The sequence below is a fragment of the Trachurus trachurus genome, assembly GCF_905171665.1.
Source record: "Trachurus trachurus genome assembly, chromosome: 4".
Lineage (NCBI taxonomy): Eukaryota > Metazoa > Chordata > Actinopteri > Carangiformes > Carangidae > Trachurus > Trachurus trachurus.
This window is the reverse complement of record NC_139898.1, coordinates 21488661-21503389: the sequence shown is the minus strand read 5'-3', so window position 1 is coordinate 21503389 and position 14729 is coordinate 21488661. Positions and strand designations below refer to the sequence as shown.

At 41.7% G+C, this 14729-nt stretch overlaps 1 protein-coding gene across 1 annotated transcript in view; it reads left to right on the top strand.

The window, feature by feature from the left end:
* The window catches only part of ptprsa (protein tyrosine phosphatase receptor type Sa), a 128044-nt gene that overhangs the window by 56234 nt on the left and 57081 nt on the right, over positions 1–14729 (top strand). Inside the window, exons 6-9 of the mRNA XM_083970445.1 lie at positions 6898–7167; positions 7368–7949; positions 8726–8862; positions 8986–9130. Coding sequence (XP_083826571.1) covers positions 6898–7167; positions 7368–7949; positions 8726–8862; positions 8986–9130 — 1134 coding nt within the window. The remainder of the gene's footprint in view (positions 1–6897; positions 7168–7367; positions 7950–8725; positions 8863–8985; positions 9131–14729) is intronic.

Here is a 14729-nt window from a genome sequence, read left to right as displayed (position 1 = left end):
CTAGATGTGATTGGTTTTGTTGAGTGACTGCTGTTTGTGTTCCCTAGCAGTCATGATATTCAATCAAATTATAATTTATTATTCAAAAGTGCCCATTCTCTTGTACACAAACACACACCCACACATTTAGAGAATAGAATTGATTTTCAGATTGTTGTGACGAAAGTAATGAAGATTCTTAAAGTGGACTACAATTAGCTTTTTTCAGCATTCATGCTGTAATCCTACAACATTAATGAGCAGATAGTGCTAAATGAAATGGAGATCAATGCAAGCAGCAGTAATTTATGTTGCAGCAGGCTTTGTTTTAACTTCCTGTTTACTCTTGATCAGCACGTGCACCACGTTTCCAAAGAACATGTTCAACAAATTTATGTCAGATCTCATATCACCTGCTGCAGCGAACTGCACATTTTCCAAGCCCCAACAGTCTCATTTAAGGAACCATAGTTTTTTGGTAAGGGGTATTAGATATGGCTCAACAAGTCAGGCTAGATCAGGCATATCAGTCTTTTCAGGTAGAAGAGATTACCCACTCTCCCTGTCGCTCTCCTCTGAGAGTGGTAGTTTTTGTATGTGTGCCTGCCACAGTGTGCTGATCTCCATGGGATTAAACTGATCTCTGTAAAGCATCTGAAAATCATATACAAAATGATTACAGCTACAAAAAGTAAATTAGCCAAGTGCTTTCGTAACCCTTGTAATCCATGGAAGCACTCAAATATGTTTTGCTTATTTACCTAATTCTGTACAGTAATCTGCCCAAGTTTCACATTTGGAGTCATTGTACAGTACATTTTACCTAAAGGCACCTTTACAGTCATTATTTACTTACACAATATGAACAAGCCAACAAGAGAGTTTCCACTTTTGCTTCTTTCTGTGAGCCACACTAGACCCCAAAATATAAGCAAGACAAAATCATTAAAAGTAGAATATAACAGATCTATTTTTGGCCCAGGCTACCACATTTATGCCATTTCTCCAGGGCAAAAAATGCACCAAGGCAAGTCATTACTCATATATACGTAATCATCCGTTCTCATCTCGCACTTTCTAGGTGCAAATTAATTTTCCAGCTCCAACTTTGCACCAATTGGCTGTCAAAAAAAATGCTTATCTGTAATTGTAACCGCAGAGTTTGCAAATGCCGCCAGTTTGCGTTGCTGCCCTCCATAAAACAGTGTCCACAAAGTATGACACAATCAAGCTACGAGAAACAATGTCTAAATTTGGTCTTTATATGTATAATTCTAAGTCCAGTGGATAACACTGATGCAGAAAGACTGTGCTGTTATGAACGCATGTGCCTGTTTGGCCTTCTATAATGGTATCTGCCTGATTTTGAATGTGCTTGCATGTCCTGCTATGCATTTGTGTGTAACGTTGGGAAAGAAAGCTAGATTACACCTTATGTTCTCACTGGCCAAAGCAAAAAATCCTGCCATCTCTATTAGATGTTTGTCTCAAGGAGTCCTGAAGTTAATAGCCACCCATCAAAAAAACAAATATATATATAGTATATTGTACCAGAATTGCGCTTCTTTTCATACAAAACCGAAGTTTTAATACCTCATATTCGAATGCAAATACACGAATACACTCCCTTTCCCAATCTGACTGAAGGGATCACCACAGTAAGGGGACAAACTTGCATTATCATTCGGCTACTTGTCGTCTATCTATAAAACAATAGGAAAAAAAAGTGATACACTCTGAAATCCTATCAATTCACTGCTTGCTATTATTAGACACCCCTTCCATTATCCCTGTCAGTTTCCTTTAGGTAATAATTTCCATTTTGATGAGCCACCCATAGTGACTGTTTAGCACTGGCGCAGCCAAGGTATGTTAATACAGGCCAACCCCTACAGCTTATATGTAAATGCTGTAGGCCTCACCCAGCAAGTGTGACTAAAGGATCTCCATACTGCGCCTGTGTCCTCAGGCAGCAAGAGGGTGTAATCTCAGCTTCAAGGTGACACTAAAGGCTGCACATTATTTTGGCTTCCCCCTTCATTTTGGGGCAGCAAAAACTGCCTCACCAAAATGGCCAATAATGTCCACCTTCTGACCTCTGTTTTTTGGCACAAATCCCTCCACAACACCGCCCACTATTATAGCGTTAGTGCAGTACTCTGGCGTTCTATCTCGACTGCTTTTCACCTCGTTCACCGTAAGGCTTCTTGTCTTTCTCTCCACATTGGGGCTTGAAACAAGATTACATGTTGTTAGTAGTCCAAATGAAAGGTATATGTTTGTTTTACTTTTCTCTCAATTTCAAATGGGCCGGCTGGGCTCCTGGTCTCTGTGAATGAGGAGCCTGTCCATGCAATTGGGATTCTTTATTTTCTTTCACTGTCCCTACATTTTAATGGCAGGATAAGAGAGGGTGCCCACCACACACACTCATTCGCTCACTCACACAAACACACATTTCTGCATACACAGTTTGTGAGTGGCTACTTGAGCATTGACATGACAGAGCCACGCAGTCCACTTGAACATTCAGTCATCACGCAAACCCATTTCTGCCTAATGATAGTGCAGCTTATTTGCATGTGACACTGACATTTAATTAATGTTGTCCCCTAAAGTGTCTTCTGGTCTTTAAGACTTATAATTTTCTACCCCAGCGTATAGTGTAATGTGCTGTAGTTAACTGACCTTGAGCTTTTTTTCGTTGTAACCAAAGACTAATTTACTTACAGACAAGGTGCATGCTGTTGACAGGTAGACTCTCCCCTGAAGTCTCTTTTTTGGGGTATTGGCTTGTTTTGTGTTCAGAGATTTCAGAGTTCACCGGCCAGTCGCTGCCAAAAGTTACCAACATTTGGCACATGTCTGGTCTCAGTTTCCACATTGCCCTGACAATGTCGCTATTCGAAGGTGAACAGAGACATCTTCCTGTGGGGAAACCTCATTCACTCAGCCACTACAGCTCCCGGTCCATTGGCTGACCTGAGCCCCAGGGAGAGAATAGCACCACCAGACACACTTTGATTGAACGTTTCCCCTAAAAAACAGGCCCTGTTCGCCCTAATCAGTTTTCACCATTTTTGGATTTGAGGCAAAATTGAAGCCGAGACAAAATCATAGCTGAAAAAACATCTAATAGCATTGATGCATACCTCTTCGTTGAACACAGCTGCACTCTGGTACTGTCTATGCTGTTTGGACTTAGTTCTTTTTGTGGATTTGTTCAGTTTGATTTGTTTCCTTTCGTTTGATTTTGTGCGTGTGTGTCTGGAACAATGCTATATTTGGGAATGAATGGCATGCTTGGATGGGCTTGGGTGACATTTTTTGGATTGTATTGGTTCTCCGGTGTCTGCCCAAGTGGATGGGGGCGCACCTGTATATGTCACTCATGCCATAGCCACACCCATGCATGTCCGTGTGAGGAATGGGCTGCCCTTTCACCTTTGTTGTTTAGCGAGATATTTTTTGACAAATTAGAGAGCAGAGATATATTGTCCCTCCCGACACAATGGGCTTTTTTCAACAAAAAAATATTCTACAATTCAACATGTTTTTTTTTTAAATAATCTCCCATTTGGACTTCATGACTATGCAATAATAATAGACTGTCATGATGAAAAGAAAAGGCATGAAACATCATGCGTCCCGTTGTTTTATTCACTTTTTTCAGGACAGGAAAAGTTACTATTATTTTATAATCAATTAAAATTAGCCATTTTTTTCTTCTTACTCAGACTTTCTTTTTTTGTTAGATTGCTATCTATGGAAATTTGACATTTTTAATGTCTTTAAATTCACTATTCACCATTTTTCATGGTGTGTTTTCAGTGTGTAATTTTGTGTACCACAAAGGAACATTTCCTCAAAGGTCAGCGATGAAATTTTTGCCCTCAAGGTCAGGTCGAGTCTTGCCCAAGGTATTAACAAAACTAACATTAACAAGGAGTTACAGTAAAGGACTGAGAGGATGCATGAATAGCTCAGAGGAGGAAAAACCAAAGGCCCACCTTCGGCTTCATGGTCTCCATCTGGGTTTTATTCAACTGATAACTATGATTCACTAATAGTGTTTTAAATAAAGCAAGTTGCATTGTTTTCTGTTACTGGATGTGAAATTCCTATTCCAAGCCGTTGAGAGTAGATGTGTTTTAACCCTTGGGATGTGCTGCAGTGCTTCAAAGCTTTACCTCGTGAACTACATGTCAGTGTAGTTTATGTACATTTTAATGAACAATTCAGTGCTCAGGTCAGTATAATTCAGCTCTCCAAATAAAAAAAAAAACCAGTGTGTGTAGGTGATATTTGTGCCCTAAGTTTGTTGGCAAACTGTCCTATGCAACGATCATATGAATCCCATTTGGATCGACACGGTGTATTTTGGAATGCTACCTATCCTTGAAGCCCCCCCCCGGTCTCCTTTCCCTTCGAATCTCCCCCTCAGTCCCCACCCGCTCCAACCCACCCCCAAACACACACACGTCACATCCACCCAACCCAAGACTTCCTGAGTTAACATTTGCACTGAGGTGCACTGAGGTGTTAAAGGCGGGGAGGAGGGGACGTGTAGTTGATTCTTGATTTTAAGCCCCAGTGTGTGAGACCTCCAAACCCACTTTGAGCCATGGTCTTCTTTTTTTTTCCTTTTTTTTTCTTTTTTGATTTTTTTTTATTTGGATTCAGAATCCCAGTCTCCTTATTCTATCCCCCACTTATGCCCTCCTCCTCCTCCTTCCCTTTCTCCGACAACCCAAACCCTTACCCTTACCCTTTGCGTACTGTACAGTATGTCTGCGTACTCATCCGTCACTGTCTGTCTGCTTGTCTCCCTCTGTCTGTCCTCTTGTCTGCTGTCTTGATGCTTGAGTCTGTTTTGTTCTGCCTTGTGCATTGTCTCTTGTCCCTGTCTTTCCTGTCTTGTCTATCTGTCTGTCTCTAAGTCATCTCTTCCATTTAGTTCATCATATTTTACTTCTACATCTGCAGTACTTTCCTTGTCTCTCTTTGACCTTCTTTGCATCCCAACAAACATTTTGATGTTGAATAAATGAAGACACTGTACTTTGCTTCGCTGTTAAAAAGCTTTTTGAAATAGAGAGAGACACATGGAGTTTACGGACTTCCGTAGATGCCCCTAGCTGCTGCCTGTATCTTTTATGTGAATTCAGAATCAGAAATATCCTTTGGTTTTTGTAGTAAAGTAATTTTAAAGCTTGGATTAGTCTTTCGAAACATAATGCTAATGTCACCTACCTTAGATTTTAACATAGGCAAGAAAAACCCTGCACTATCAAACACTCTTGCATGTCGCTATCTGTCAAGTGCTTGCTGGGATGCCTCTCATGAACACACAATGTTTATGCTAACTCATACTCTTCCACTTTCTAACTCTTACATACTGTACACACGCACACTCATGTCTATACCAACGCAAAAAATATATATACAGCTATGTATATGCACATACACACACATGCGAGCACACAGTACCTTTCACGCCCTTCCTCTGCGTCTCAGACTCATTATCAACCTCCCTCCACTCAAATTTCAACTCCTCTCCATGAGTTTCGAGGTCCTCCGCGTCTCCCTCTCTTTGCTGTCATTCTGCCCTTATTCATCTACCTCTCTCTTTCCCTTTCCCTCTGTCTTTCTTTCTTGTTCTCTGGATTTCTACTCCCTGTTGATCCAGTTCTGTTTCTTGACTCCAACCCTCTGTGATACTAGACTCTCCAGCTACAACTATTACAGCTCTTTTTTCTATGTATTTCTAGGCACATACCTTGTTCCTCAATACTTATTTTGTGTTAACTGGGACTGCGATGTGACAATGTGCCACCATCACATTTTGTCACATTAGCTGAAGAAAAACAAAGTTTACACAGCATTGAAGCGGGTTACCCCCCCTTTACCCTCCTCCAACCTTCCCCTCTCTTCTTCTTCCTCTGTCACTCTTTGCTCCTCTGTTCCCTCTCTTTCTATCCTTTCCTCGGATGCTCTATCCTCAATCTTGTATTTCTTCTTTCCTCTCCAATCGTCTTTTGTCTGGGCATGCTAGCGACCCTTCAGTTATATTCCTCTATGCATTTTATCTCAATTTTTATATCTGATTTTGTTATCATTTACTCCTTAATTTACCTCGGTCTATTTATGCATGCTGTCTGTGAAACTGATAGCTGCATCTATCAATGGAACCGTGTCAGATCTTAATAAGGCTTTGTCCAGTGGATCTACCCTAAACCACAAAAATCTGATTAAAGTTTCTCATCTTTAAGGTATCTAGGTAGTAGAGACAGGTGTCAAGTGCAAACTTGTGCTAGAATGCGTTTAAGGACCTTGCAGAGATGGTCAATTGCCCTGTAACCCTACACTTCCTGTGCCGTGGGAGAAGCCTGCAATGGCCTACTTCCTGTTTGGCATGTGTGCCAGAGAGGACAGGAAGTTCCAGGTTGCCACTTTGACCCTATGTGATAGCATTATCACATAGCCTTTACTATACACCTTTGTAGTTGGTGATTAGGTCATGTCATAGTTGTACATATATGTCAGCAGTTCAGTTCCAAAGATGAGAAACTCGTAATAGATTTTTGTGTCTTTAATTGTGCTGTGATGGGTCAAATATTGGTCAATGGAACCTTGTTGCTATGAATCGTTGCTTTATTGTTAATCTATATTGTTGTTGAAGCAGTTCTGTTAGTTTAGTTCCTTCTCATTATTTGTATATTTTTTATGTTTTGAAAAGTCTACTCTTTTATTTTGTGTTTAAGTTCACATTTACCATGTTTAACCTTTTGTGTTAAGTATTATTCTTGAGAAGGGTCCATTTTCATCGGCCTCTCTTGTTACCTCTCTTTCTTCTCTTTTTTTTGACTCCCTTGCCCTCTTTTGTCATCCTCTCCCCTTCCTCATGCCTTCTCCCAGTCCGGCGGGTGCCCCCTCGCTTCTCCATTCCACCAGCGAGTCAGGAAATTATGCCCGGCGGCAGTGTGAACATTACGTGCGTGGCAGTGGGATCGCCCATGCCTTACGTGAAGTGGATGCTGAACTCAGAGGACTTGACTCCAGAGGATGAGATGCCGGTGGGCAGGAACGTTCTCGAACTGAGCAGCGTGCGTGAGTCAGCCAACTACACCTGCGTGGCCATGAGCAGCCTGGGCATCATTGAATCTGTGGCGCAAATCACTGTCAAATGTAAGAAAAAAATGTGCATGTGAAGCGGAATACTCCTAACATTACCTCAGTTTCAACAGAAAACTACAAATATGATGTTTATTGCTTGAATGATCTTAGGCTGTTGTGAAGGGTTTTCCATTTTTGCATAGTTCTTCAGTCCATCAGTGTTTTGATGAACAATTTCCTCATGTTTGCTTCCTCCTTTTTCACCTTACCAGCTCTCCCCAAGCCTCCAGGTACCCCTGTGGTAACCGAAACCACTGCCACCAGTGTGACCATCACCTGGGACTCAGGCAACCCAGAGCCAGTGACTTATTATATCATCCAGTACAAGGCCAAGTCCCCAGACAGCAAGTATGAGACAGTGGATGACATCACCACCACACGTTACAGCATTGGTGGCCTCTACCCCAACACAGAGTACGAAATCCGTGTCTCAGCCGTCAACACAATTGGCCAGGGTCCTCCCAGTGAGCCAGTAGAAACCCGGACTGGTGAACAAGCCCCTGCCAGTCCACCCAGAAATATCCAGGCCCAGATTATTTCCCAAAATACCATGATGGTGCGCTGGGAAGAGCCTGAGGAGCCCAATGGGCAGATCAAGGGGTACCGCGTTTATTATACTATGGACGACTCCCAGCCCATGAGCCTGTGGCAGATTCATAATGTCCAGGATAGCATCATCACAACCATCCAAAGCCTGGTTCCCCAAGAGACATATACAATCAAAGTCCTAGCATTCACCTCTGTAGGAGACGGACCCTTCTCAGAGCCCATCCATGTCAAAGTACTGCAAGGAGGTAAGCATGTGAAGACAGTTTTTGTCAACTTGGCAACTGGTGTTTAAACTTCATATCTGCTTTGTCATACAACAGGCACAGGTGTTGTGTTCAAATATTATCCAAAGCAAGTTGTTAGGTAAATTTGAAATAATACAGAAAATCAGAGAGTGTTACAGTACATCCGTTACCCAGCCTTCTTTGTAAGGAGAACACTTTCTCAGTTATTGAAGAACACCTTCAGCTGTTTTGTGCATCAGCAGCACAATTTCTGAGACTTTAAACAGAACGTGTCTGCTGCCAAAGAGACGAGTTTTCACCCCCGCTGTGCAAGGGTCTCCCGCACATCTGCAGACTCTGCAAACAATGACAAAGGTCTGTTCGTGGCAGACTGAAAAAAAGAAAAACGAAAATCCAACATCTGAGAACTTTCCAGGATCAGATTCAGGGCTGATCAAAACTTGTCTATCCAGGCCAGTGAAAGGCAGCACATCCAGCAGCAGTGACGATAAAACACAACTGTAGCCTGTTTGTCACTGGGGCACAAACCTTTTGTGCTTCAGTGCAGTAAATCCTTTGATATTTTATGTCATTGAATCCTCTCATGTTAGTGTGAAGCAATAGATTTATTTTGTTCTCATCACTTAATAAGATTTTTGTTAATTGACCCATTCTTAAAAATGGTCTCCCTTTGGTAATTGGACTGTAACACTCCCATGTGTATAATATTAGTTTCCAAAACTTTACTAATTCCCAGTTTCATATCCTGCAACAATGTCCTCTGCTGTGTCCTTCAGTTCCAGGTCAACCATCCAAATTCCAGGTTGGTGCTGTGTCTGACACAAGCATTGAACTGACCTGGGAACCTGCCTATGAAAAAGAAGGAATTATAAAGTATGAACTTCGCTACTCAGAAGGAAGTTTTGGCACTCAGGTAAGAGTTTTCATGTCAATTTGAATTTCAGCGCCTTTTGCACCGAGCGGTGTAGATCATTTTCTTAATGATCCAACACTGGTTTTCAACCAGACTGGTTAACAACTTTTTTTCTGTCAACAGATGAAGAAAACATTTGGACCCACATCCTCATATGTTGTGGAAGGGCTCCGCCCAAACACAGAGTACCACTTCTCCCTGGCAGCCGTTTCAATCAAAGGCATCGGCGCCTTCACAAATGACATATCGCAGAAGACCTTGCAAGCTAGTATGTAACCCTTTATTCAGTGCTCTCTTGTGTGTTTTCATTGTGGCTATGCTAACCAAGTAATTTTCCCCAGGAAAGCCTTTAAGGGATTTTATGCCATTGTGGACCTTCACTAACATGAATTCTTGGATGTGTATTTTTTCCCTTCTGACTGGAGCCTTTAAACCTTCTTTTCTCTGCTGCTGCATTATCACCTTTGAACTGTGCCTGTGTTTCTGTCAGGAAGAATCATGGTTCAAAGCTGATTCAGAAAAGATGAACTACGCAACATACTTAACTGAAATGATGTGTTGTTTAATTCTTGCCTGAGCACATGATTTAATATTTTTGCATTCGATCTTTGTTAAATCTTAATTTAACAATGCAACTGTGGTGTTTTATTTTTAGGTAAAGTGGTATTTACACCGTGACAGTTGAGGTTGAAATTAAGGCACAAAGGGCTAGCATTTACAACCTTTTCATATTATTTCATATTTCTAACTTGGCCCTGGTGTCAAATATGTATAAGTGTACCCAGCACTGTCAAACAAATCAGGTCTTTGTGGACTGACAATTTTGGCAGATTATTTATTTCCCTTTCACTTTTGTTCATATTTGATTTTCCTTTGTCAACAGCAAGTGCACTTTCTTCCACGTGACACAGACACAAAAAATGTCAGTTCTCCCACCACCAAGGCTCTCATATGAACTGTATTCAAACTCAGGATGGGGGGAGGTTGGCTTTGAGTTTAGTCATCAAAGAAGAAAAAAAACCCTATCAGCAGTCACCAACAGTGTTCGCATGCCCACCCCAGGAATTTATTCCAGTATATCAGTTCTGCACTGATTATTTTATTTTACAGATGGCAGGAACACAACTGAATTATTTAAACCAGCCTGCTAAAAATAACAGGAGTGATATCATAGCACACAGAAGAGCAAGCTGTAGAGAAAAGAAAATACACACAGCTTATCCAATCAAATATCCAATAGCTGAAGGACTGTTGGGATGACAGGGTATGAAATTCACGTCTTCTGGGTTTACACAGCACACAAAGATTAACAATGGTGTTGTGTATTGATGTTTAATACATTAATGGTAAAGAACCTGGGAAATTTAGCTGGATTTATGGGATTACTGGTGGATCTGAGTGAGTCATTGTGGATCCTGATGATACAGAACATAGAAAATTTGAGACAAAGATACATGTTTATATTCATCATCAGAATGTCTGCCTTTATTTTTAATGGACTGGGTCTGCGCTTTGTTAGATTTTTGTGAGGCTTAAACCAGAGTGAATTCTTTGACTGGGACATAGGAGAGCCATGGCGATGGGAGTAGACCTCTTTTAACACATTTTCTGTTTCTACCAGTGCAACTTGTTGGCTGTACCCCCCACATCTGGGCTGTGGGGGCTTTGGAACAACCACTTCACCGTTCTTTTTGTTACTGCTGGGCAGCAGAGCTACACAGACAGTGCAGAGTCACTGAGGAGAGCGCCAGTTGCATGCAACACTCACTCCTGCCCACTGGGGGTGCTGTTGAGAACCTGTCACTGCACTGTTGATCTTTGATCAGTCCAGGCATGAAAAATACTTTATGTTCATTCAGCCCCATTTCTGTCTTGGCGTCTCTCAAATGTCTGTGCACATCCTCACCTGTCGATGTGTGTTTGTGGTCTCCTTACCTCTGTTTTTGCATTTGTTCTTGACCGGTAAAACCGCAAGCTGATTGGATGGGATCCACTCCTCCTCTTCCTCTCTCATCACCCTGTTCCAGCTCTGTTTCTCTTTGCCACTTGTTTCCCTGTGCAATGGAACAAAAGCTCCCCTTGGAATGGCTTGATATCACCTTGCTCACTTTGTGTCCTCTTCTTCTTTTGAAAAAAAGATTTGAGTCAGATTTTATTTATTTATTTTTATTAGTTTCTTTTACTTTCTGGGTTGTCTGAAGGAATATTGGTTTGACATCACTTCAGATAGCAGCTTGCTGCTACTTTATTCTTTCTGTTGGGCTCTGAACCTAAGCCCACCACAGCCATAAGCAACTACAGCGCAGCAGGCAGAACAACACGTGCAGACTGCATTGACATCATTCCCCCATTGAGCAAACAGAGGGGAGAAAGCTGAACTGATAGCTGAACTCATATCTCTACTTGAGACGAGGGACTCTTCTTGAACTGCCTCATCCATACAATTACAGTGGACAGAAAGGATAACTGCTGCCTCATAATGGTATCTTCTTGCCCACCATAGACATTTGATACTACTGCCCTGGAAATGAGTATCAATTTATGTTCGGAGCAGCAATGAACATTGTCAATATTGTGTTCCACCTAAGTGCTAGTTTCCATGACAGTATTATCAAATCTACTGTGCCTGTCATTTTAAGGTTAACAACCATGTTTACCTTTTCTATCCATTCTATTTCTATGGTTTTGACATAATGGCTCATTGATCGTGGACTTTCTCAGCCACAGTTTTTTTTAAACACCTTTATCAAGAGTCCCAGCTCAAGCAGATGTGAGTTATATCCATCAGTTTCTCTTTGCTGAGGTCAGAAAAATCACAGACTAAGTCAGTCACAACAAACGACTTCCCACAACACAACACAATAACTAACTTGATGTTTTGGATGCTCTGAGGTAAGTGATTGTGTGGTATAGGGATTCAGTCTGCCATAACCTTTCTACAAGACCTGTCAGGGGCATCCACATTTTTATCCAATTAACCGCTTTATGCAGTGTTTTTCTTTGAAATACCAACAGAGAATTTGACGCATAGAATAAGCAGTCTTTATACATGACACGCTTTAATATTAAAGTGACGTGTCTGCAGTTTGGCTGTTCATGCAGGTCAGGAATAGAAGCATTTCTATGCATCCAAGTCAGTAAAAAGCCCTGTGAGATATGTATATATAGCTTATATTAAGTGCCTTCACTGCTCAATGTACCATAAACAGTTGTTCTGTAAGTCTTTTGGGAAAACACAAGCAGACCTTAATGTATTAACAAATACTACATTTCCCACACAATAACCTGCACAGAAACACAAAAGTCTCAGTTTTAAGGGCAGTAAACCGGCATCATTTTGAGATGCCGTAGTATTATAATGATGGATGTGGTATACACAGAAATTCCCCACACATATACAGTACAATAAAATGGTATCATATCCTACACCACACTTGAGAGAGGAAGCCTGATTTAGTTGCTTAATTGAAGTAGCTGCACAGACACAGATACACTGCAGTAAAAAGAAAAGGGAAAAAATGAATAGATTGTGTCATGCCAGTTGGACGCTTCTTTCCTAAACAAATTACAGAGCAATGACTGCATACAATTTTAATATTGCTTCATGCACAAGCTCAGCTTTGGGCATTGTAACTGCCATTTTCTACTTGTCCTCCTGCAAAACCATTTCAGCGTGGTTCTGAATCCTCTGCAGTGTCTGGCAGACTGAAACCCTTTGCCACAAAGTGAAAAGAAAGACAGACAACATGATTTCTCTGTTTGCTTTGTTGTCCATTACTTGTGGTACAAAATGTTCGCAAATTGTTAAAGTTTGTGCTCAGTCCAAGCAGCATTACCAGGGGCTATTGTCATGGGGACCACTCTGTCACGAATGTTTGAGAAGCAGCTAAAAAAAAATCTATCCTCAATTTCAGTCCTTACTTGCTCCGGCATAACTGATACTAAATAAGTTATCAAAGAGCTCTGCAATTACTTCATTGGTTCTCTTGGTCAACATCACAGCAGGCTGAACTAAATACTACTGGCAAGAGTGGCCCTCATTCAGAAGCAAGGCCTCTTGGGTATGCTGTCACAGTCAGTTCAGGTTGAGAAAACCAGTTTTTGTGAGATCGTTCAGACGTGGCCGGAGTGGGTCCACAACCCGAGAGCCGGGAGGGTTTCCCAGCATTCCTGTAGTGGTCCTGTTACCAGTCACAAGATATGGTAACAGGACCTAAGATGGACCATGGGAGTTGGTGTTAGGGGACAGCAGGGCCCCAGAATGGCAGATAAGAATCCCATTTCATAGCGTCAGAATTAATTTCATGCTCTGCACTGAGCTATGAGCCTGGCCCCTGGATTGTCAGGCTTTGTTACACATTTAGATTATACCTAGAACCTGCCAGTAGCCAGTCAAGTGCTATCTCTCAAATGAAAGTGGCAGATTCTAAATCCTCTGTATTTAGCCAAACAAGCAGTTTAGCGCCCGACCCCCCCACCCCCACCGACACCCACACCCCTCCCCACACACACACACACACACTTACTGTAATTGCAGGAGGGTTTTTAGATATATTGGAATATTTGTGTGAGCCGCAGCATGGCCATTTGGCATCGGGGGAGGATTAATTCCATAATGATCCACAAATACGAACATCCTGTCGTTCAAGGCCTCTGGTGAAAATACAATTCAAATGCAGACATGTGCTTATACTCTGATAGCAAAGCACTGGCAATCTGTGTCATTTTTTTAGGGTTGACAACAGGCATTGAGTAATGGCCTGCGTAGCTGAACTGTGAGCGTTAATGTGTGTAATTTATATCCACTGAAGATGTCGCGCTAAAAGCACTTTTAATCTGAGGGTAGTCATAATAATTAGGTATGCCACCAGTACTTGACATTGCAGACTTTGTACCCAGAGCTCCCAGTCATATCACAACAGACTTAAAAGTCAAAGAGAAGGATATGAATGCAGACATGACTAATTATTTGTCAAATAGCATTTATGAAACTCTTTCAGGGAAGCTTCAAAAGAATCTCAAGTGAAGCATTAGCTGAATTTCTTCTTTTGTGGTTGTATAGTTCTAGTATCCATAATCCTACCACTTGCCTTCATGGGATATGCACTTTATTAAAGCTGTGCCCCAGCTGGTCTTAAACCGTTATCAGGCATGAGGGTGCCTGTGCGCTGCGATAGCCTGGCCGCTGTCAGATTCACAGCCCTTTTCCGCACCACAAAGATTGAGAACTGAGCGATCATTCTTGACGTGGAGAGTTTGCAAATACAATATGAGCGGAGGAAAGAAGCTGAAAGGCTCAAAATCCAGTAAGACCATAAGTAAATAAGCCCATTGGACACAGAGAAGGGTTTGGGAACTGTGGCTGTGGTCCTGTCCTATTTGTTGTGTGCTGGAACATTCGGTCCTCACCGGTAGGAGGCCTCTCTGACAGTCAAAACTCCTGTTATTGTATTTCATTTTTTCTTTAAAGATGTTCTACCCACAGTGACACTGCAGTCAGAACACTGTCATTAAACTTCTATAAGTTAGGCTATACAAGTTTTCCGTCTTGCTTCCTCTGTTCTCATGGCTTGGTATTCTCAAAATGGCAAGTAAGCTTTTGGACGAGACATAGGCACAGGGCTATGAAATGGGATTCATATGAACAAATTATTAAGAAGGAGCAATTTTTGTGTACGTGGCCAAGTGAATGGCTTCCCCTCTCACAGTCTTGTGGACCCTCCGGCCCAAAGATACATGAGTATTAAACAGCCCTGGCTACAGCACAGAGCCAACTCTCTCCCTCCCAGTAACCTCCTAAATGGGTCCAAAACGATCTGTCAATGAATTCAAATGAAACTGATTAAAAATGTGAATAGATCTCAAAA